This window comes from Pseudopipra pipra, chromosome 8 (genome assembly GCF_036250125.1).
Source record: "Pseudopipra pipra isolate bDixPip1 chromosome 8, bDixPip1.hap1, whole genome shotgun sequence".
Taxonomy (NCBI): Eukaryota; Metazoa; Chordata; class Aves; order Passeriformes; family Pipridae; genus Pseudopipra; species Pseudopipra pipra.
In genome coordinates this window covers 28,836,716-28,861,851 of record NC_087556.1, presented here as the reverse complement: position 1 = coordinate 28,861,851, position 25,136 = coordinate 28,836,716, and the positions used below count along the sequence as shown (strand labels likewise).

The following is a 25,136-nucleotide window of genomic DNA, read 5'->3' as shown; positions in this document are numbered from 1 at the left end:
TAAATGTATAACAAAATCTGACACAGGCTCCTGCTGCCCACTTTTTCTTTTAGGCAAGTCCAGTAAGGAAAATAGTTTTCTTACTCATAGATGAAACTCAGTATTGTTAACTCTGATTCTTCCCCAGCAGCCCCTTGTAGGCTTGACCAGGGACTATTTTTAGTAATTTTTATATCTCCCCAATGCTTCCAAGCTAAGAAAAATTTGTTAAAGCTTTTTAAAAATAAAATACCATTCTCAAAGAACCTTTAAGAAGAAAAGCACCACACAAGAGGAAATGTGTTCCTTACCTGTTATGCTGTTACAGTCCTTTACATTATTAAAAAAATTAAACTGCCCTGTTTCAGGGACCCTACTCGCTCCTTTACTGTTCCCAAGGCTCTCTGGCTGCAGAGCTACAATGTATCTGAATAAAAGGATGGCTTTAGAAACGGGAATATTGTTAACAGGAGTTTAAAACCAGGCTAAACTTCAACCAAATAAACACTAACGAACTATAAAGTCATGAAAGAGCTTCCGGAGAAGTAATCAATACTGCAATGTTGACCGGACTCATTTCCCATAGTAAACCATGAATATTGCTAATGCCAGAAAATAGTTTAAGATGGAGCTATTTGCCAGAAGTAATGGGAAGAATATTTTCATATCCACTGCTACATCACTGTACAATTTACTGTATAAAGGGCAGGATGGTAGATCACTGGTAGAGCAGGGTATTTCTATTAAAATGTTTCCAGTAACTTTGGTTTACCCTAAGAAGCTAAATCACCCAATGCCAAGTTACTTTTCTACCTTTCAACTGACACTAAACCTCCTCTTGAAAAGATGCCAGAGACTATCTGCATTCTTGAATGACAAAGGTACTGGGATGTACTTTGGTTGGTTTCACTTCACCAGATTAAGTGACAAACATGCAGATATTCACAGGAAATTTTTTTAAAAAAGGCCTTTATTGATGTCATGCTCAGTATGTTCATAAAACAACCATTTATTTAATTTAAACAACTGTAAATTTGACTTATGAAAAAAATATATGTCTCACTATGTCACAGTATTTGTAAGAAAATAAACTTAACAATTTTGTAACTTGGCCTTAATAGTATGTACTTATTTTCTTAGAGGATTGCAAAAGAGTATAGAGTACATTAACTAGGAAAAGAGTGAACAACTCATCATTTATCAGTTTAACCAAATAATTAAATTCACTTTTGTGAGCTACCTACCAACTATAAAGAGTATATAAAAAGTAGGAATATAAACATCACCAACGTAACTCTGAAACACAAAATCAAGACCATACAGTAACTAAGAAGGCACTTCTGGTTTCTGATTCAAGTAAGCATTTACAGTTTTGGCAAAACTCCTCACAAATAGAAGTTAAATCTAAACATACATTTGTTAATGGAACATATAATTCTATCATTTCAACATTAAATTTTAATGTTTTACAACAAAGCCTTGCCATTAACCTTCTGAGGGTTCAAAAATTCTGAATCAACCAGCAGACATTCTCCTTTCTGCAAGCAGAAAAACTGCAATACCAATTAAAGTTTGCCAATCTTTTACAAGGGTTTTGAATTTCATTTTTCTATTTGTTACATTTCCATATTGTTCAGGTAAATCACCTATAAATATTGATTTTTTAATATATTCATCTTATGCTAGAGTGACAACTAAGTAAATTGACTTCCAAGTTAAGCACAGAGCAACCATTAGCCTTCATTACTAATGTTCATTAAAAGGAAATTAGACTAAGAAACACCCTTTTAAATAGCTACAAACTGTTTGTCACTGGACATACCCAATAATATGATGGTCTTTGGAAATTTCTAAGGAGATTATGGTTCCATGAGCTACTAGTAAAAGAGAAGGAGTCTCACGAACTTTCGTTTTATTCTTAATTTACAATCTGCTTTCTGGGAAAAACCTTTATGGGTCAGGAAGGTGATTCTCAGAACCTGTTCAGCAGCCAAATATCGTGACAGCCACAGTAACAGAAATCAAGATACCATAATTTTGAGTTGTGTAATGTGCAGTCAACCATATTCTTCTTCCTAACAGCTGTCCCCCAGCATTTCCTTCTTTAAAATATTGCATACTGTCCATCCATCAGATACTCGAGCTTATACGATATAAAAATCTAGTGTTATTACATTTCTGTTATTAAAAATGTATTGACTCCTGTTTATAGTCAAATCTCCACCCAACACCATATCCTGATCTTTCATTGCTGGCTGCATTAAAATACACTTTCAGAAGTAAAGTTCCTTCGTGAGCATAGAGACCACGCAGGGAATCTGCTTCTTCTCACTGAAGCGTGGATCATCCGACTGGGATTCAAAATTGGTGGCAACCACATAGTTGACCCGTGTGAGGATCTGCATGATCTCAAGTTGTTTTCCATGCTCATTTAGCACAGAGCACAAAGACTGCACAAACCAGGAGCCTCTTCCAGGATTTCTCCAGGAGTAATAACCTTACAGGAAAGACAAGTAAGAAAGTACAGGGGATTATTTTTGCTCTTTTGTGTAAAAGATTCTGGGCAAAGATTAAAAATCCATACAAAGAAAGCTCAACTCTTATCACTTGTGTCACATACCCTACTTCATTAGAGTTGAGAATAATGTGTATTAACTCTCCAAACCTCACACTAGTAAAGCACCATTTTACATTTTGGCATTCGGGAAACTGTGAGAAGTAAAATTTCATGGGTTTCCTCTCCAAGAATAAGTTTTGTGCTGTAACAGTTCCTCATCCTGCCTTCATCACATATTCAACACACTTACTAAACTGGGACATGGAAGGACAGGATTCCAAGAAAACAGTATTGCCTTTGCCGTCTGTAATCTCCTCTTTCCTATGCAGCCAGTGTAAAAGGGGTGGACACAACACACTGGCCCAATGTACACTGGGCCTTTGTGTTTTGTCCATCAATGTACAATGTGTCATCAATGAAGGTCCATCTACAATCCAATCAGTATGGATGATTGGCTTCTATCTCCACCCTGACCCTCTTTTCTTTACCTGGCACTGTGGAATATGCAAACAGGAAATCTGCTTCTACTGGGATTTTGTATCTCGGGTTGGCATCTGTTTCCAGAGTGTCATTTGCAGGTCCAGAGTCAGTTTGTATACCTTCATCAAATTCAGAGCCTCTGCATGCCTGAAAGCAGAGAAGACAAATAGAACTTGTCCAGTAAGGAGAAAAAACCTGTTATACCAATAAGTATTCATCAATATTTTTAACAGATTCAGTTTTAAGCAGTACTTTGCATGTATAAGAAGCAGAAATGCAATTCTGGGGGATACCTAATTGTTCAGTGATAAAGTTACTGGCTTAATCGTTTTAAAATATACATCCCATACAGTAAAGGGAGGTAAAGGTGTTGAAGATCAGTTGTTTGTCAAAGCTCTAGGGGAGCATTAGTTTATGCTAACCATGATTATTTTTACTAGTCTAGAGTCATTCTCAGAACTGAATTATTACATAATGCCTTGTGCAGTGGGACTTCTGGCCATTTACAGTGGATTACACATTGTCATTGGTTCCTGACATGCACTGCTGAAGCACTGCATTTCACAAAATCACATCCTGAGATCATCTAGTCCCATCCCCCCCTTCTCAACCAGGGACAGCTACAGCCATCCAAGTGCATGTACAGTTGGGTTTGGAATATCTCCACAGGTGGAGACTCTACAGTGTGGGCAACTAGTTCTAGTGTTTGACCACCCATTTCAAGTATATTGCATTTTTAATATTTTTCCGTTTTTTTTTTTTTTATTCTTAATTTTCTCTTAATCATACATTCAGCTAAAGGGCACACTGGGACAACAGTCCAGGTTGTTAAGTTTCAGCTCTTGATCAGTAGTTTGACTGACAGCTCTTGCAAAAGAATAACAGTCTGACTGACTTATGTAACAGGGTTGGTTGCCTTTATTAGAATAATCTGAAAGGCTATGAAGTAATCATTCCAAACTTATAATTAAAAGAAACATCATTTTAGTAGTATGAAGAGTCTAAAATAGACACAGTTTTCACTTTGAGGTTGAGGATTAATTGATGGAACACCTTAGGTAAAACCACATCTGCTGCAAGTTCTATACATATATAATACTATGATAAAAAAGAGACTTCATCCCTGTGGTACGTCAGTTAATAGTTTGAAACAGTGGTCTTCACAAGCTTAACTAATATGCAATTACTATATGATAATTTAAAAATGAAATATAAATTTTTAGGCTACTGAGGAAGGGAAAAATATTTCTTTCAGCAGAATTCAGTAATCTGTAGAGGCAACCATAATTCAAAGAGACATGGACAGTATTATTGCTGTTGATAATCATGTACTGTCCTTAGCTCTCTCTGCACAAGAGTTTATCTTTCTGCTTTGAAGTTCATATATTACCAAGAGAAACCATGTACAAAATTACAGTGATATTGTTCTTTACATCTGTGAAACTTGTATATAAATTACCTTTTAAAAACAAACAATACAAGTCATCCATACACAACTTCTCTCAACATATTTTTCCCCCAACACTTCCAGTGACATTCAGTAAATTAACCTACGAGGCTCTTCTAGAGCAGACAACCAACAGAGCATGTTTTCCCCACTGCAGCAGGTAGGATACTATATTTACCTTAGGGCTATTACCTGAATGAAAAATAATTTGGGTTTGCCTATAAGACTTTTACACTTGTCTCCTCTGAACAGCGCAGTCAAACTCTTGATAGCCATGGGTCCATCTGTGCCATAGATGAGTCCTTCTTCCCCATGGCTCAGAAGGATACAGGCAAAGCAAGCAGCATCGCTGTGATTCTCCTCAGCAGCTACGAATCAAATACTTCTTAGTCAAAAGGCAGCAACATTTTAAATGACAATTATATTTAGCAAACACATTTTTTTGAGACTAAATATACACTGGGCCTCTACTGGAAGGCACGAGAAGGAGTTGATAAAGATGACACAACCCAGTTTTTACAATGTGATGAGTATCTTGAACAAAAGAATACATCCTTCACTTGACTCTGAGTCTGGCCCACTGGAATCAACAGGCTGGATTCATTATCTAATATGACAAGGCTCCTCACCGAACACCCAGGATAGGTGATCACAAGAACACTGTGCATTTCTAAACTGATGTTGGAGAAAGAGGTAGGGAATTAAGCCTAATCCCTTCAGAAACCAAATCCTTCTATACAGAAAATTGTATGTATGGGGCTTAAGCAATCTGTTCTACTGCAACCTTCTTTGAGAAGGCAGAAGATTCAGTGACTTCCAGAGGTCTTTTCCACTCTAAATTATTTTATGATTCTAAATTTTTACCTTGCTTCAGTAATTTCTCCATATCATCACGGCTTCGGTCATTGTATGTATAAACCTCAAAACCTAAGTTTTTAAAACTCTTAGCCAGATCTCCAGCATCTTTATCAGTGCCATTGCGTGTACCCATTCCTGCCAGAAAACAAAGAATACGGCTGACTGCACATTACACAACTCAAAATAATTCACGTGTTCAAAGGTAAATTTTTAGGTTTATAATTGGTAAACCTAAACAATGTCATGGTGACATATTTTTAAAACAATCCTCTAACAGCAAAGAGAACAAATTGTGAGACTTTAAAAATAATGTAACGGTCAATGTAAACACATATCTTATCCTGAAAAATGCTGGCTTGCCTCCAGCACCTTGCAACATAGACCTCTGTGGATGATTCATCTCCTTTGGGTTTTGCAGTGTAACACAGGCATACAGCACCCCATGGAAAAACTGCTGAAAAGAGTCCCTGTGATACCCAATAAAAAGAACTGATATATAATCTTTGCAGAAAACAAATCCGTGTGTTTGCCAAGTGTATAGGAAATATCCTATAAAGCTCATTATAACACAAGTATCTGTCCACTTTGAAACCATATGTGGTCTGAAAAGTTAAATGCAGGAGTGTGAACAGAGCACAGGTACAGCTATTAGCTTTTGTAGCTCATAGCTGTAGCTCAGGGACAGAGAATTTATAACATGGGTTGCAGATGCCAAAGTTCAAATTTTAACAACACAGTCTTAAACTCTGGGATAAAGGTTTAGTTTGAAGTTGGTAGAGCAAGGAGACATGGTCTTTGAAACATATACTGCAAGGAAGTTGAAAAGAGTTACTCTAATGTAAGTTTTAAAGAACAGGAAAAGTTTAGGAACAACCATTTATCAGAAAGGATAAATACATTCATTAAAATTCCATGTCCTAAAACTAAAATGCATATTGATTATGCTCTCTAATGTGTATCTTCAAAGGAAGAACATTACCTGTTTTGTCCTCAAAATTTTTGTTGTTTATAATAATACATTTACCAACTTTCTTGTAGTCCATATTATACTGGAATGTGGGTGTAACAATTCGGTATTGATTACTGAGGGAGGGCTTTGGCTGCTCTTCTTCTCCATTCTTCTTTTTTCTAGGTGAACCAAATGAAATTATTGTTAGTGACCGGTCACATGCATGCCCTATTTATCGTAATTCAAACCATTCGTGCAGCCCTACCCAATGTTTTTCCTTCTCTAATGTTTGTTTTCTTCCTTCAAGGCATAAAGATCTTGTGATTTCCATGAAGTGATTAGTGTCTGTGGTTGGATTCTGATGAGGTAAAAAAACTCTAGAGTGGACTACAGCCAACACCAGGATACGCAGATCCTGACCCACAGATAAAAAAAATGGCCCAAACACGAAGTCAGATTGGCAATAACCTTTTGCAAACTGTTTCTGGACATATTTTACTTTTATTATAAGTAATTAATGAAGGGACAAGCAGATTTCCCGTACTAACTATTCCAAGCACATAAAGACATGCCGTTTACTCAAAGGTATGGTAAGATTTGTTTACTCAGTCACCATCATCCCTGAATTCTCTGAAAATTAAGACTAAGCAGTAGGTAGTTTCTACTGATATAGGCTACAAATGTGAGCAAGTCATGTGTTAATTTAGTTTGCCAAATAGCATTCTGAACTCATGCAAAACCTAGGCACATTTCAATGTAATCATCAATACCTGAAATTCACTTCAAATAAAACCCATGAAAAACCAGCCCAAACCAAAATGAATTATATTAATTGGTTATATTAATAAATATTCTCTGGTTATACGACTGTGTACTGACTTTTCTGCTGTGTACAGGAGTCTTAAGATTGGATTAGAAAGAGATGCAAAGGGATAGCACAGACATTAGTCACCAATTTATTCTAAAAGAAGTAATAAAACCAAATAAATGACAGCCAGCATGCACGTCTGATGTATAAGCATGAGGAACCCATCAGTACTTGCTTTGAGAAGTGGACTTCTGGTCCAAGCAGGTGGTTTCAGTTGTTGGTAAGATCTCCTCAAGCAGAACTAAAGCCAATGGGAGCCTATAAAGGGTCTGATTCAACCTCAGAATTATAAGCAAGCTTTGGAGCAAGCCCAGTTAGAAAGAATGCTCAGAAAAGGGTAGGAGAAGTTACTGGCATCTCTCTTATTTGGTCCAGTATCCTGCTTCCAACAGTATTTATTGCTTATGTCCGAGAGGAAAATACGACCTACTTTCACAGCACAAAGAACTGTATAATACAGTTGGCTTTAACAAAATTATATTTTTTCCATAATTTCAATTAATTTAGACACTTTCACTCTTCTAACTCTGACATATTTCTAAAGAATTACTAAGTTCTTTGCTTCAATAATAGCACAGAGACATGAGATTATTGTGAACCAATTAAATGTTGATTAGGTAATTTATTTTCTTACCTGCCTGATTTAACAATGGTTGTCTTTTAGCTTTAATTGTATTTTTTTATTACTAATGGACAAGACTAATTGGAATCTATAATAATCCTTCTTTAAATGATTCATCATGTATAAATGGTACAGCAATTCAATTTTAAAACAGCTTCTTCTTATCTTTGAGTGTTGTCATGTTCTGTTATACAGGGCCAAACTAAATAGCTGCATCTGGCACTCTCTTTACATGTGACCATCCTAATATCATCTCCTCTTTTAGACTTCTCTGAGAGACTACAAAACAACATATTGAATCATATCTACTTCAGGATTTTGTCTGATACTCTGGAAACACAGAGTTTTTTCTTACAAAATGCAAGTATCGGTATTCTCCTTGCATACTGCTTCTTGAGGGCTCTGGGAGCAATAATTAAATATGCTTTGCCTCAAGAAAAGATTTTAACCATTTTCAAGAACTACTCAGAGCTGTATGATGCTAATATTACATCTGGCTTTCAAAGAGATCTTGGATTCTTATTTTAACGTAAAATTCCCCCAGCCCTTCATCATCAGACAGCACTCTGGCAAAGAGAGAAAAAGAAATTTCAAAACAACAACTCAGATCAATGAAGAGGCATTTCCTCAGTCCACAAATTCAAGTTTCTACAGATTTATCTGGCTTCATTGATTTCCTGAAAAAGCTGTATGACTAACAGTGGCTGTAAAAACACAATAGGATATTTTCAAGGGGATTGTAGACACATTTCTGTTTATGTCCAACTCATGAACAGCTGTGAACACTCGGGACAGATCCACATGAGCAGTATGGCATCGTGTTTGCACTGTCTGCTGTCCTAAAATGCTGGAAGTAATCTAATTCTAGTCCAGAAATCAGGCAGCCACATTACCCCACAAAAAGCCTCACTGAAAATAGCTGCTGGGGTTGAGTGGCGTAATAACACAGTCACACAACTTCTCTGAAACCACTTTACTTCTGAGTTCAATAGTTTGCACTCATTCATGCAGAAATACTCGTGAGTTTAAGGGATGTAGCCACTACTGCAGGTATTCTCAAAGGCATGCCAGAAGCTCTGTGCTGGTCAGTGTCAAATGTCACAGACAAGCCTTGGCAGCACAGTAGTGCACACAACTATAATTTCCCCATTCCTTTACAGAGGCTACTTGTGGCTTTGTTCTAACGATTCCTCCCAAGCCGAACAGGTTAATGAGATACTAAAAAACCACAGCATGCTTTGAAGGGTTATGTCTATCATTTCTTTACTGGCAGACAACAAAAAGATCCAGAAATCTTTTGGTATCAGTCCAAACTGAATGAATAAGGAAGCAAAGGTTGTGGAGTGTACTTATCCTGGGCCTCCAGTCCAGATAGAAATTCTTTTTTGAAGATTCTGTTTCCTGTGCCAACATAATGCAATATGGGAATTGCCTGACTGGAATAAATTGACTGTATAATGTCCACCTCTTCAGTTTCAATAAGCTAAATCAGACCTTGTAAATAATGAGTCCTTAAGGGAAATGCTCTGTCAGTGACAGGATGGCTTATGACTGAAAGCCTAAAGCTTTATTTTCTTAACTTTGAACTAGACACCTGTAAATATAAATGTTTACTGCTGTTGTTTTTACTAAGCTTTCTAATCACTGTATTTTCTGAAAGGCTTTCCACAGGTTAGTTATGTGCTGTTATAAAATGTCTTAAACTATGTGCCCTCAGTTTTATTTCATTCTGCTTCTCTGACATCCAGTGTCTTTTATTTCCCTCTTTTGGGAAATAAAAATTTGAATTTCATGACTGTTAACTCATTCTTCAGCTCCTAATTACAACCGTGCCATAACTCCTCACTCCACTAGTGGTCACTGATCCTTCCCTTAGACAGAAATATTTTTCCTATCAGTGCTCTCACATATTTCATGTCCTCCCCCTTCAGTCAAGAGTTCAGCAAAAGTGAAACTCCACTCTGGCACTCTCATAGAGCTTGCACATTTTCACCCTTACAGTGTCTATAATTTCAGGCCTTAGGCTTGACAACAGTATGTCTGGGAATGTGATTTCATCAAGTCTAGACTCAGTGTCAACCCTATGAAAATTATTATCATCAACTTCTCACTTTTCAAATATAAACCTAAAGTTATCCATACCATTTATCATTTTGTTATTGAACTTTTAAATAGTAACAGTCAAATTTCTTATCACCATGAGTGGCTAAAATTCTGTCACAGTCCATGGAGATATATCACTTGCACCTGTAGTGGACTTGACTGTCTACAGGACTGCTATCTATCACAACAAATTTTCTTTTTTCTTATACTTTGGGTAAATTATGATTTCATTATGATTCAAACTTTAAGGATAAAAATATCACTAATAACATTTAACTACATTTAAATATTATCTAGAAAAAATAAAACTTAAAATAAAGCAGTCTTAGCAGATAACAAAAATTCTACAGTTATGACACTATTCAATTTAAGGAAGCTGACATTCAGAGATACCTCAGAACATTATGATAGTTTTTACTCTGTCCTTAATACAATGTGCAATCATATATAATTTTTGAATGACTGATAACAGATTCCTTTTAAAAAGAAAACTTGCCTTTAAAAATATGGTGTCTGAAAACTCACTATTTCAGGATCCCTTCTAGAGTCCAAATGCTTTTTGGCATTGGAGAATAGTTCTATTCCAGTTTCTGTCACACTGCCAGCCCTTCTGTTGAGTCCAGGCAAGATTACAGCAGTGGTACAGTGACAAAGTGCACAGGACAAATATTCTCAGGTAATCCATCAACATCCACCAGGACTTCCATACACTTCTTGTTGTGGGATGCAAGGCATCTTAAAACTGCAATGCTCTTTATTCTGTTACAAAAAACTGAGATGTTTCTCTTGTGATTTTTACATTTGGGGACCTCTTTATAGGTTTCATTTAAATAAATTCCTCATTAAGCTACAATATTGTGGAGTAAGTGTATGGGACAATACATTAGTTTTAAGATCTCTGAAGAAACTTACGTAGCCTGTATTGCTGATTTATTTTTATGCAGTTTGTGTGGCTCTAAGATGCTTTTTCTGCCTAAAAAACTCCCACTCCTTCCAGTGTTGCACATAGAGTATAAATTATGTTAGTGACTACTGTTCATCACAAGTGCTGTTTGCTGGGGAAAAATCCTGGATTGGACTTATTTACTTAAATAGACAGTTAAAGGATAGACAGAAAACAATGAAAATGCAGAGAGGAATGTGTTCGAATTCACAAATTTAAAATTCACCAATTTAAAGCTATTCTTCAAAAAAAAAGTAAACAGAATTCATAAATCAGACAAATATTTTCAATATTTCAATATATTCAACATTTTGTTCTATGTTTCTATCTTAGCCTCAATAATTATTTGTCTATTTGTATATCTGATGCTTTTGCATGATCATGCATTAGTATGTCTTACTTCTAGATAACCTTCTCTCCAAACCATCAGCTTTAACACTTTTATCCAGATTTAATACTTTTATGCAGTCTAATTTCACTGTATTTAGTACATCCCTAATTATTCTGCACTCTCCCCTCCTTGATTTTCTTTTTAATCTTGAAACCTATTGGCAATAACAAGCAAAAGACACTTGTTAAACTTGACTAGAGCTTTTTAGATCTTAAGTTCTTTAAGGCAGACTCTTTGTTCTTTGTCAGATCCGTTTTGGCAGTGTCATGCAGATTTAGAGCTGCAAGCAAATAATAGATTACCCTGTTGCCTTTTCCTATTAATATTGCATCAGGTTGGCAGCAGCAACATTTCTGGACAAGAAGAATGTGTCACTACTTGAATTGTCTTTTATAAAAATGAATATTCCCTTACTGTTGAAAACCAGAAGGTACAAATTATATGGCATAAAGACTAAATCACAAGGTCTAGACCAAATACCAAAACTGCATTACAGTGCATTTGAAGGTGTGATCCTGGGTCGCACACTGAGAAGGCAACATGCTGGAACAGTAAAGGAAGCCTATGGCAAACACTGAGGAGCCACTGCAAAAGACACTGGCATTTCAGAGACCTCAATTCTGTTTCCAATCTGTCACATGCTATGGTCTCACAAACCTTTTCTCCTAATATACTTATATGACAGGTGCAATTTCCATCTCTTTTCAGACAGATAAGACTTTAACACAGACTCTTTTGAAAAACAGCTCAATAGCTGAAACAAAAGTGTCCTGAGGAAAAAGAGACAACACTAATTATATAGAAAGAAGTTCAAGTAAGTATTGCATACTTTCAGTTTCCCTACGGAAAGCTATTAGCAAGTAAATACTGAATTTGATAGATGAGCACCAACAAAATAATCAGTCCTTAGAAGGCTTTTTCTAAAATATATTCCAAATAGATGTCAAAAGAAAATTTTAAAAATTTCTAATATTAAATCAATGTCATTATTTCAATGCAACAGAAAGACTCCATTTAGAAGAGAGAAGAAAAGTGGTTGTACAAAACTGCACATAAAAGCTCCTCAATAACATCTAAACATTAGTTCACCTATTTTTGCTTACTATGGCAAGCAGATGTCTCACACGAAAGGCATGAAAACTGACAGCTGTGATTTAGAATAGCACATAAATGTAAACAGCACAATACAACACACACAGAGAATATTAAAACAAAAAAAACAGTCAAGTGATCCTAGATTTCTGTTCCCTCTCTTGGTCTTGTTTTGCCTGCTAAAAAAATTTAACATTACAGTGAAACACGCTAAACTGATAATACTGGAGCCTGAAGTTCATATTTATCAATGACATATAAAGTCTGTGCAGTCCTTGCATATTTTTATGCTATTCTGGTGAAATTCCTAAACTTTGAAAGTTAGTTTTGGGAAGGGGCAGAATAAAGGGAAATGGCCAGTGTGCTTACTGGAACACCACAGTGATGAGCACACTCCACTTTCCTCTTGGGAGCAGGCCTACTAAAAGCAACAGGACTAGTCAGGCAATAAAACAATGACTGTCTGTATATGTCCTCAAAAACAGGGCCATAAGAATTATTTACCCTTCAGTTTCTTTTTGAAAAGCCTTTTGCTTGAATGAACCCGAAGCTAGGAAGCTCCTAGGGCAGCACCGCTTGTTCCTTTGGAAACCCATGTCCTAGGTTCTTCTAATAATTGTAAACACAGTAATTTTGAACAGAATATATTGCTGTAGCAGTCTTGAAGGAAAGGAGTTAGTTAAAGTATGAGATTATTTCCTTGAACTTACAAAGAAAATAATAGAGATGGGATGGACCTAAGCTATCATTAAAAAATTCTTTGCCCAAGACTGCACTGAGTTCATTTGTCCAGTAAAACCATATCATATTAAAAACCTACTTTTGTTCTTGTTATGACATATGTAGCAGTACTGCTACAGATTTCACAAAAAATTTGCAAAATAAAACACTTTAATTTATTTAAAGAAATCCTTGTATTTCCCTTAGTTTCCTGTAGCATGCTATATCACCTCCAACAGCAGAACACAAAATAAAATATATTTATTATGGCTATATGCTAGCTATGCTTTGCCCAATGAACTTTGTTAAAAGTATCAAACAAACCAAAATGCTCAACAGGGGGGATACGTTCTGTTATCCACTAAGACCCAACTGATTGTGCTCTGGATGGAGAACTGAGTGTAAATTGTGCTTCTATGGTTGAGTACCATTAGGAAAGTAATTCCATATCTCTGGGTCTTAGTTTTCCCATTACAAAATGAAGCCTAAAAAAACTTATTTTATAAAGCAATAGAAGATAGTATGGTTTTTTCCCAGGGGGAAATAGTGGCCAATATTTTCCTGGAAGGAGTGGCTGGTACCCCAGAGAGCTGTGCAGCTGTTAAGAAGGACCTTGACAGGCTGAAAAGATGGGCAGAGAAGAACTGTATGAAATTGAAAATAAGAGTCCAGCACCTGGGGAAGAATAACGTCATGGACCACCACAGGCTGGGGGTGACCTGAAAGGACCTGGGGTTCCCAGTGGACAACAAGCTGTCCCTGAGCCAGCAGTGTGTCCCTGTGGCCAAGAAGGCCAATGGTGTCCTGGGGTGCAATAGAAAGAACATTGCCAGCAGGTCAGGGAGGTGATCCTGCCCCTCTACTCAGTCCTAGTGAAGCCACATCTGGAGTGCTGTGTCCAGTTCTGGGTTCCTCAGTACAGGAGAGACACGGAGCTACTGAAGCGGGTCCAGCGGAATGTGGCAAAGATGATTAAGGGACTGGATGATCTCTCTTATGAGGGAAGGCTGGTAAAGTTGTGCCTGTTCAGCTTCAAGAAGAGACGACGTAGAGGGGACCTCAACAACATCTGTCAGTATCTGCAGGGAGGGGTCAGAGGATGGACCAGGCTCTGCTCAGTGGTGCCCAGCAGTAGGACAAGAAGCAACGAGCAGAAACTGATGCACAGGAAGTTCCACTTGAATAGGAGGAAGAATTTTACTGTGTGGGTGACTGTGCACTGGAACAGGTTACCCAGAGAGGTTGTGGAGTCTCCCTCACTAGAGATATTCAAGAACTGTCAGGACATAGTCCTGTGCAACGTGCTCTAGGATAACTCTGCTTGAGCAGAGAGGTTGGACCAGATGCCCCACTGTGGTCCCTTGCAATCTTACCCATTCTGTGATTCTGTACAGTAAACTAGAGAATAAATTTGAAACCCACTATTTTGTACACCAGTACAATGTTTATGTCCAGTGTTTGAGTTAGCTTACTGTACATGCCTCCTGGAAAAAACAAAATCTGTGAAACAAAGGCATTCTTATTGTCCACTGTGGAGATTTACAGTGGATCTCAGTCCAGAAACAAACTCCTGTCTTTGATTCCTGCACATTAACTTCCCTGAAGAGAGAAAACTGCTAGTGCCTGCACATGATTATGTAACATCAGCTGCAAGAATGACAGGGCAACAGTTCACAGAATATGGCATTTCCCCAAAGTATCTTACAGCCCCAAAGGTCTCTGGGACCTTGGCTTAACAGGCAAGCTACCAAAGCTCATCACATTGCAGCTACTCAGCTGAACTACAGCAATGGCTATTTGCACATTCCTTTGAAACCACAGTCCAAAGTGTATTAACTTGAATCCCAACAAGGCCTCCCCTATCACAGAGACATACAACTGCAACAGTCTCAGCTGTGAACAAAACCAGCTAGTGAGCTGCAGTAATAGTGCTGATTGCAGTAACTGACTCACCTGAGTGTGAGCACACTTTTCATTTGATCCCTTGCAAAACAAGCCACAAACAAAAATTCACTAGTTTCTACAACCCTGCAGCTTCTGTTTAATGTGCAGAATATCTTTTAGATTTATACCTAATCTTTTTTTAAAAAGATCTATTTACGGATTAATTTATGAATTCTTTGCTTAGAAAAAGGGCCTCCTATCTTCTGATCTTCCATCACTTATATCTTCATATAGCACACTATATATTTGTATAGTACAAGCAAATTGTCTTTCAACTTTAGTTAGAGGAACTAAATACATTTTAAATCCCTCATTATAAGACATTTTTCAGACTCTCTTGTAGCTTTTTTGTCCCATTTTAGTTTCAGACCCATTGCAATTTAGGAGGGAGAACCTTCTCTAAGAACGTGGAAAACAGAGAAACTCAGTCCAGGACAACTGAAAATTCATCGTGTAATGAAAAGAGTTGAGCTGTTTGAAAGAACAAGGCTCAAACCACAACTTCTGGCATACTTTGTAAATATCTTTTGGAGTTCTGATAGTTATATCTAAATACGTCTTCCTCTCCTTTTAATTATGTGCTAGTGATGGCCTTAATATAATTCAAATCAAAACCACGGCTGTAATTTTATTTATTATATACAAATGAAGCAGACTAAGTTCACTGGGACTAAGCCAGCTGCACTTTGTACAAAAGGTTTCAACACAGACTTATGTCTAATATTGTCCACACTTCACAACAGTAAAAAAGAAATAAAAGTTAAAAAAAAAAAAAAAGAAAAAGGTAGCAGAGCCCTAGTCTTTGTGCACTTAATATTTTAAGGATCACTTATAACCTACATGACAATTTTGTGGTGTAATGCCTGCAAAACAGAGTAAGCTCTAAACTCTCAATCATCACTTTGTAATCCAGATTCAGCTTCCCAATTAGCTGCATGGTATCTGCTGTGTAGGCCTCACAATATTGTATCCAACATAATAGTCAAATAACATTCAAAAGATAATTTTTTACAAATAAAGAATTTTGCTTGCTCAAAGGCTTTCTGCTCATTTCTAGAAAACCTGCACGTACATGGGTGTTCTGGAAACTGAAATCTTGCATGTTCATATCCTAGGCAGTATAATGTACACAGGCAACTGACAACTATATGCAAAAAAAAGAAGCTTCTCTTACCCATCATAGGTACTAAGAGCAGTTAACAGGTATATATTCATTGCTTGGAAAAATGACTCAAAATAAACCAACCTCTTCAAACGCTCTTTCTCAGAGAACACTCTGGAAAGGATTAGCAATTGCAAAATGCCAGTGGAGTTACAATTAGCTTGCTGTAAGCACTGAAACTAAACTCTTTTCGAGTGCCAATTCATGAGATTTCCAAACAGGCGGCAGAGAAGGAAGGAGACGAATAACACTCTACAGTACCTTGGCTCATCATCAAATGGTACTCCACACTGCATCTGAAAACAGCTTCAGCTTGTCCTCAAGAGGAAGTCTAATGTTCTTTGCTAATGCTAGGAGCCCACCATGCTCAGGGTTACATTGCAGAGTGAAACAGGGTGCTCTGTGTGCTCAGGCCCAAAGATTCGCATGTGTCAGCAGTGGGTCACGCTGGACTGTTCTGTGGGGCTATTCAAACCCCCGGAGCCATCACCCTGCAGGCTGAGGTCATGCAGGCCTGAGCTACCTTTGCTGACAAGTGGAAAACACGCTCCCATCACCCTGATTCTATCACTGCTCCTAAATAAGAGTGGACGAAAATAGAGCAGATTTTGAGATGGAGGTGGGACAGCAGACTTCCCTTTGTGATATGTCCTTCTTCCTTTTGATCCACCATTACTACAATATTTACTCAATGAGTATTTCTAAGAAAATAACGTAAATTAACTTGCATAGTTTACAAAACCCCTATGTACTTTAATTCATAGTACTACTTCCTAAATATTTACCCTTAAACAGTTTTGGTTTATTATAAATTTGGCTTAAATTTGTCTGGATCGCTTTGGAAGCTTAAACATGACACCACATAATAGCTGTCCTCCAAATGTTGTATGACACAGCCCAGAGTTTGCTGTACTGAAGGAAATAAATTACTACACTAAAAAGTAATTTGGATACTTGACTGTGATTGCTGCAGATACCATTCCTGGATAACCCAGTGTTTGCTGTTCTTCACAATATAAAATCTCTAAGGAGACTAGAAACAAATGTTGACTGTGGATTAATGAGTTCTTGTAATTTAGACTAGATACTATTTCAAGGTACTTGGGCATTTCCTATATGGTGCATCCAGTAAGTGTCTGAGGGAAAGTACAAGTACTGACCACAGTTTCCACTTGTTAAATACTCCCACAGTGTTCCCAGAAGTTGAATTCCAGGTCTAACAAACATTGCGTTAACAAAAATAAAAAAAAACCTTTTGACTTTAAAGAGAGTAAGAAAAATGAAACATCCCTGTTGTTCCATGTTACAATCTCTTTACTGTCTTTGTAAGAACAGGCTATAGATTACTTCTGAAATTTTATGTTCAGTGCTTTTGGGGTGAACATAAAATACAGATATTTAGCTTTTGCTAAGCAGAACCAACATACTCCAAACAAAATTAAAATTACATTATGATAGATTTTGGAGTTATGACAATAAAAGGAAAGATAATCACCCTTTTACAGGACAGACTAAGGCACAGAGTGATTTGCTTAGAGACATAAAGGAATCATGAGGCTGAAATAGGAGGTCAGTTCAGATATGTGAGTTGCAGCCCAGAGCATAACTTCAGATAATGATTCGTCAGCTGTTATTTGTTTCAAAGTAACTTGCTATTTTTAGTCTATCTAAGGATAAAAGACATACTTTTCTAAGCAATAATTGAGAGGTCTGTAATATTCTGACACCAAAAAACCCATAACAGAACTGCATTTTTAATTTTGAAACTGTGAAAGTTACAATAAAAAAGATGAGCTATGATTCAAGGAATCATCTGTATTTGAACACACTAATTTTAAGGCAGGAACAGTTGATATCCACGCAGTGGAGGCCAATACAGTTTCTTTGTAAACAGACAGTACTAGCAGTAGCACTTTTTCTACAAAACAAGTAATTAATTTATAAGATCAGTGTGTTGGGTTTATTTCTCATTACCCTACTCTGATTTGATTGGTAATAAATTAAACTAATTTCCCAAGTCAAGTCTGTTTTGCCCAAGATAGTAATTGCTGAGTGATCTCTCCTTTTCCTTTATTTTGACCCATGAGTCTTTTACTGTATTTTCTCTCCCCTGTTCAACTGAGATGGGGAGTGATGAAGTGGCTTTGGTGGGTACCTGGTGTCCAGTCAGGATAAACACATCACGGATCAGGCCCATCGTTTTGAAATGGTCCAAAAAATAAAAAATGGACAACTCTGGAAAACATATGCATCTGCAGCACTCTGAAACTGTTCTTCGTAAAGTTCTACCTGCAAAGCAGTTTCTTTTACAAATCATATAAAAATAAGATGTTAGCAAACAAAAGTGGATGAAAAATAGCTCCCTAAAAGAGCAAGGAACAACAGAAGAGCACAGCTGAAACAAAGACAACTTTCCACAACTCCAAAGCTGAATCTCAAAAATGAATATTTATTCTTTGAAGGATGAGGCTATTTATTTTGGGAAATATGGCTATACTGAGACAAGGGCCATGAAGTTAAAATAGACAGCTTCAGTAACATCTGTGCTTCCCCACTTGGATACCCTGTGACCCAAATAAACACTGGACACATGAAAAGAAAACTTATATATCCATGAATCGTTTTCATCTAAATACTAGTTTACAAACCTGGTAGATATTATAACAATATAACAATCACAACCATTGAACTACAGAAGGCAAGATGCACACTGACATTTCCAGGAGACTTTCAAGTTAAACAAAACGAAAAGCCTGCAGTGTTAAACAGCTGAAGCGCTTTTGGTGACTATAAGGCTGCGTAACAAGCCTCTCAAAATCCTCAGTGGGATTTTCTTACAGTATTTCACACGCCTCCATTAAGGGCATTACAAAATCTCACAGTTTCAGTTGTAACTAAATAAGTTACAATTAAGAGTTCTAAAATATATTTAAATTATGTTTTCTGTTTCCAGGTGAGAAGGGGAACATTGATTGTAACGCAAGACAGTAGGGCTGGAGTAGGTAAAAGTAACCAGAGGACAAATGGTTCTATACAATTAAATTAGAATAAAACTGGTACCTTGATACTACTCACAACCACCCTCTTCTGTGCTATGTTTTGTCAATGAAGCCCATGAACAGTCAGGATTATTGACAGTGCAAGTTCAAGTCTAACAAGTCTCGGGAACTTTCAGATGCAGCTTTTTTTTAAAAAAACAACTTTGATTAGGATTAAGAGAAACCTTAGCTCTACTTAACACAGTGGAACTGCAATTTTATTCCATTTCATGTTACATTACGTTTCCTGGATACTAAAGTAAGTTTGCTGCTATCAATCTCCCCAACAGTGTTGCCCAATAAAACTCAAATGATACTAAATGTAAGATATTAAATCACCCTGTGAAGAAGTGAGACTATTTGTAAAGCCTTGAAAGCGTAACAGGAGCACACACAGCATAGAAAACAAAAATTTCTATGGGAACAATTTCTATTACATAAAAACAGACACAGTTTTGAAATCCTCAGCTTAATCTTTGTTTACTGTGTTTTAAACTTTCATTGTGTACAGACTTGCCAGAGTGTATCCTGCTGTTTCTGCTTTCTGAAACGTAACTTTTTGCTCAACTGCAATGCATCCTTATTTTTGCTCGCTCTTTGCAGCAAAGAAAATTGATACCCTCCTGCCATCTAGTGGCTAAAGAAACCCGGCACCAAACACTGCTGGCAGATGTTAATCCAAAACTTTTTCCAGCTCTTTTTCCCCACCAAACAGTTTTTCCTCTGCAACATTAATTAAGTAATAGCACTTTTTCAAAGAGAAGGAAATACATACATACAACAAAACTGTTGAGCAGCCAGAAGAACCTGCCTCCCCTGGCATGTTCTGAGCCTTATGGCCTCTGTGGTAAAGGAGGCTAACAGACTTCTCAGAAAGACATGCTGTAGTGAGAGTAAGATTTTAATTCAATTCTATTTACTGCTCTTGCAAGATGGATCTCCAGTCACAGCCAGAGAGTGACAAATTGAAGCTGTGAAGCTACTGGAAACAACTGGTATTTCTGCACGGCTTTGAATTCAGTTTCTCACCACTCTGTTCTCTCAAATTAAAATTGATGTGCTTATTTAACAACATAAGTTACTTGTTTTCTTATTGGACTTATATATTTTAATCAATACAAATGTAATGCAATGCAGAATTTCATTGAAAGTACTGCACAGCTGGTAAATAATGGGTTGCTAAAACAAAAAAAAAAGGGACAACAAAATTGTAGTCCCTCTAAGCCTTTCTAGACATTTTATTTTACAGGTTCATGTTGCCAAAATGAAGCTTTGGCAATCAAGACACAGAAACACATTGCTTCAAGAAAAAGTACATCTATCCTACTATCTGGTACTGATTAGTAAAGAGTTTAAAGAAAGAAAAGAAATTGGGTATAGAACCTATTCTGACAGAAACCTGATTTAGGAACATCTTGCACCAAAGATTTTAACACTGATATTCCCACTGGACTTTTCTTCCACAAATACATCTAGTCTCTTCTGAACTTACCTAAAATCTTGACATGTGCGTATCCCATGACTTTGAGTTCTACAATGGCATTCTGCACTATGTGAAAATTACATATTGCCAGTTGTTTTAACCCTATTGCATGAACCGTTGATCGGATGTCCCCTAGATTTCCTGTGAGGCACAAAGAATGATCATTCTCTCTTCACTTTCTCCTTCATTACAGTCACAATTTTAGATCATATCCCATCTTCCTTTATCCTCCCACATTGTTCTCCTATCTTTCTTCAGGCCAAAGAGCTTTAGTTTTTATGAGACAAAGACCTTGTCACTGTGCTTGGATTTTTAAGACCTTCACTGTCAAGCACCTCATTACTCTTTAGGCAATCATCACCTTCTTCAAGAAACTCTGATATATTTCTCAGACATTTTTTCCTACAAAATCCAAGTTGAAACTTCTCAATCGCCTCATACTTAATCTGAGCAATTTTTTACTTCTGAACAAAAATGTTTCAAATTGTATCTTCAAGGAGTTCCCAAAAGATGAATGCCTCAAACTGATGAATAGCCAAATTATTTGAAAAATTTCTTATAGAAAAAAAGAGAGAAATGCTGATTATTGCCTTTCCTTTGGGAATTATTAACTTTGAGTTGCATAATTTAATAATAGTATTAGTATATCGCCTCTTATAAAGAAGACCAATTCAAATATTAAAACACACATTTCATAATGTTTAAAAGAAACCTTTGAAAAATCTTTGGCAAGATATAGAAACAAATATTACATTTGTTTATTTTTTTAAATTAATAAGACATACACATCATGAAACATTTGAGGGATAATAAGATGAGACAGAGAAAGTACAGTGATTTTCTTAAAAGCACATGAAAAGTCTTCCAAGACTAAAGCATCTTCATTTCTCTCACAGATTTGCTACCCCTACTAAACTCATAGAGTAAACAGCAAAAATAAAAGTATATTCTCCATGTACTTTCTCTGAATTACACCGTTCACTTGAATGTAAACGTCCAATAGTAAAAAAAAATCAAAAAAAACCTTTCTGTAAATACATTAGCCTTTGCATTAAACACCTCTTACAAAATCTCACTAAATCCAATGCGAAGTAGCCTTTTGCTTACATTCAATAGTATTTATAAACTTTGCATGCTCATTTCTCATCTTTTGCATTTTCAATCACATTGATCTCATGTTTTCAGGACTACATCAAGCAGTAAATAGTTCTTGCTTCCTATTGATTTAATTAAAGCCTATGCTTCAGTGAGACTACTACGTTTTAGAATGAAAGGCTTTTCATGTATTCTGTAAGGGGTTACATCTCTAGACTTGGTGAGGCTTCTTTGTGCTACAACCTAGATGGCACATCCAGGCTTTAAACTAACTTAAATAGTCAGCAGGGGATTTCAGTGATGCTGCAGATTAGCTGAGCTGAATGCAGTAAAATTAATGGCATATTTAATTCCCTGCTCCACCAAAGGGTGATGTTTAAGATGAAGGACTATAATTGATGCTAAATGAACTTAGTGGTCTCTTGACTGCCAAATAAAACTTATGGGAGATATTATAGGTCTTCCTATAGGGAGATACTATAGACAAATGCTTTAAGGTACAGACCAGATACATTAAATCCATACAACATAAACCTTCTCCCTATCCAGACCATCTATGACATTGTGGACATGGTAAACTGAACACCACATCCATCCTTTTTATGTTTCTATGATTAGAAGGGTAGCATGACAGCTGATACAACAAGAACAGGAATAAAAGCAGTAACTTACTTTCCAAAAAGTGAGAATCTGCTACTTCTGTCTGGCCTTGCATCAACTACATCTTCACCTCCCTCTTGATTAAAGTGGTCACTGTGCTGATCTTCTGACATCTACAAATAAAAGTGCAAGAATGTAATGTTTCTCAGTGAAATACTTCTATAAACCAAACCATTAAACCAGACACATGTGAGGTTGTTAGTTATATACTTTATAATATTCCATCAAGTAAGAGTGTCTACAGACTTTTGGCCCTGAATTGAGATGGCATTGCACATGGTCAGCCGTTTGTATTGCTTTCTGGCAGCTACTAGAAGAACACGTCAAATACCACTCTCAAAAATGCAGATTAGAGCAGAACTAAAATTAATTTTATGGTGAAAGACCACAGAATCATAGAATAAAATCACAGAATATTCTGAGTTGGAAGGGACCCACTAGGATCATCAAAGTCCAGCTCCTGGCTCTGCACAGGACAGTCCCAACAATCACACCATGTGCCTCAGAGCATTGACAAAATCTTATGAGTAATTCCCAGATAATTTTTCATGGTCTGAAAAGAAGTAATTGGGATGAAAGCAAGGGCAACTAACATCAAAATATTTGTATTTGCAATTCTATCCAGGACTAAATCACCCAGAGAGCTCTCGTGTTTTCATTTACATATACAGTCAAATGTGCGTGTAAGCGAAAAAACCCCTGTATTATCTTCCATGGATGGTTTTAATTTAATACAGATCATTAAGCCGGCAGAAAACTACCAGAAGGAGTCATTTTTCTGATAGCACAATGCTCTGCACCAGCTCAGCGCAGGTAGAGAAGTGCAGGGCAGCTGGGAACGCAGGATTCCCAACTTCACTCCCAGCAGGATGCGCTGAGCTATGTTGTCCAACTCTGGCTCCAGATTCTCATAAGGAAAAGCAAGAGTGATTCCTACCCCTTCTCCATATTTAGGCTGAATAAACTTGCTTTCATCATCCATTTACTGAGACGACCATAAGTTTAAAGCCACCTTGAAACCCACCCCGGAGACTTTGCAGCAGCAGCTCAGGGGCCAGCAGTGACTCCATGGCTGCAGCACCTCTCCGGCCGGGTGGCTGAGGTTTAGGAGCACCCTCAGTAACTGCAGCTCCCAAAAGGTGGGGATCTAGATTCGGCTTTGACCAACAAACACACTTTTAAATCACCTCGTTAAAAAGCAGGAAGCGAGGAGTGCGCAGGCCGCGGGTGGGGCAGTGCGGAGGAGAAGCGCGGGGGCTGCCCCGGGCAAGCAGATCCACAGCCAGGAATGCGAGTGGGAAACCAGAGCCGGGACGGAGGCGCACGGGAACGGGGCAGGGGGAGCCACGGAAGGGCCGCGGCTGGGAGGGGGTCGGGGCCGGGTCTTGCCTTGGCGAGGAAGGAGCAGGAGCGAAAGCGAAACCTAAAGCGAAACCTAAAGGGAGAGCGGCGGGTGGTGCCCCCGGGACGGCACCGGGGCGGGGCGAGCTCCGGCGGCCTGTCCCTACCTCTGTCTCTGTCCCTGTCACTTTCCCTCTCTCTGTCACTTTCCCTGTCTCTGTCACTATCCCCATCCCTGTCCCTGTCCCCGTCCGTTCCCCGTGGCAGAGGGTCTCGGGCGCATCCCCCGGGCCGTCCTCGCTTCCCGGGTAATGACGGCTACATCGCAGCGAAACCGAAATTACCACTTCTTTAATAACTATGCCCCGACACACCCCCGAGAAAGAAAAGCCTTAAGTTTCATGGTGACACGAGATTGTCTAGATCTAAGGAAATTTTATCCCCTTGTATAAACTTCAGTGGCATTTCCCCATCTTCCCAATTATTCTGTGTGTTGCATCTCTGCTAATTATGATATCCTACTGTGTAGCTGTTGCATCAGGCCCAGCAGTCCAGTACATGGACTGAAGACTGGCACAGTCTTGCTAATTACTCCTGGATGTAGGCTCCGATACTACAAAATCATACACCTACCCAGCGGTGCGTGGTGTTTAACATTCACTACCTGAAGAGATTTACATCAAAGAGACATTTTTCAGTGTAACTGCTTCATAATTGGCACAAAACATAGGCATGGTAACAAACAGCCTTTTTCTTCACGACAGGTCACTGCTTCAATGTGGTGGAGGAGCGTCTGAGCAGCACAGGGCTCTTGCCGTGTGTCTGCGTGCTGCCACTGGGACCAGGCTCTGCTTTGTGGGGTTGTGCCTCTAGCTCCTAGCTGGATATGTAGCCAAAGTTTTCTCCTGAAAAATCAAACAGAATCCCGTGGTTCCTCTCATACCACCTGTTAGCTGCTTCTTTTCAAGAAGGCAGCATCACTTCTAAATCTGTAATCGGTCATCATGGAAAACAGATACACTGGAAATGCATAGATCTTCAAGTACATGCGTGGAGGGGAGAGTGCTGTCACCAGTGATGACTGGCAGTGGTACCTGACCTTCAGAACATCCAAATATGCTTTCCTAGCGATGTGTATGGGAGTTATCTAGGAAATCCAGAAGCAATTGTCTTCTATATCTTGATGAAAATGTTTATCCATTACCATCCAGCCACCACAGCCAAATTAGCAGACCTTAGAAATGGCTTTTTTGTAAAGGTTATTGTATTGTTATCAAAAAAGTGGCCTGATAATCCTTGCCAATTTTCAAGAGTTTGCCAATAGAATTGGGTATGGGACACATCTGAAAAAATGGTTTCTTTTTTTCTTTTCATGTTGATAGCTGGCATTCACAAAGACAAAAT

General features: G+C 37.8%; 1 protein-coding gene across 3 annotated transcripts; it reads right to left on the bottom strand.

The window, feature by feature from the left end:
* Window positions 1–921: 921 nt before the first annotated feature.
* CASP7 (caspase 7) lies at window positions 922–23,807 on the bottom strand. Of its 3 annotated transcripts, none has more exons than XM_064663370.1 (7): window positions 23,579–23,807; window positions 22,404–22,504; window positions 6,301–6,449; window positions 5,328–5,456; window positions 4,656–4,831; window positions 3,025–3,163; window positions 923–2,476 (listed from the first exon to the last, which is right to left on the bottom strand). In XM_064663370.1, exons 2-7 carry the CDS (start codon window positions 22,502–22,504, stop codon window positions 2,253–2,255), a joined length of 918 nt encoding a protein of 305 aa, XP_064519440.1. In that variant the 5' UTR covers window positions 23,579–23,807; the 3' UTR covers window positions 923–2,252. The 3 variants fall into 3 exon arrangements, with proteins under 3 accessions (XP_064519441.1, XP_064519440.1, XP_064519442.1); XM_064663372.1 differs by lacking the exon at window positions 23,579–23,807 and adding an exon at window positions 23,416–23,497; XM_064663371.1 differs by lacking the exons at window positions 22,404–22,504; window positions 23,579–23,807 and adding an exon at window positions 19,933–20,033 and having other exon boundaries at window positions 922–2,476.
* Window positions 23,808–25,136: the final 1,329 nt, after the last annotated feature.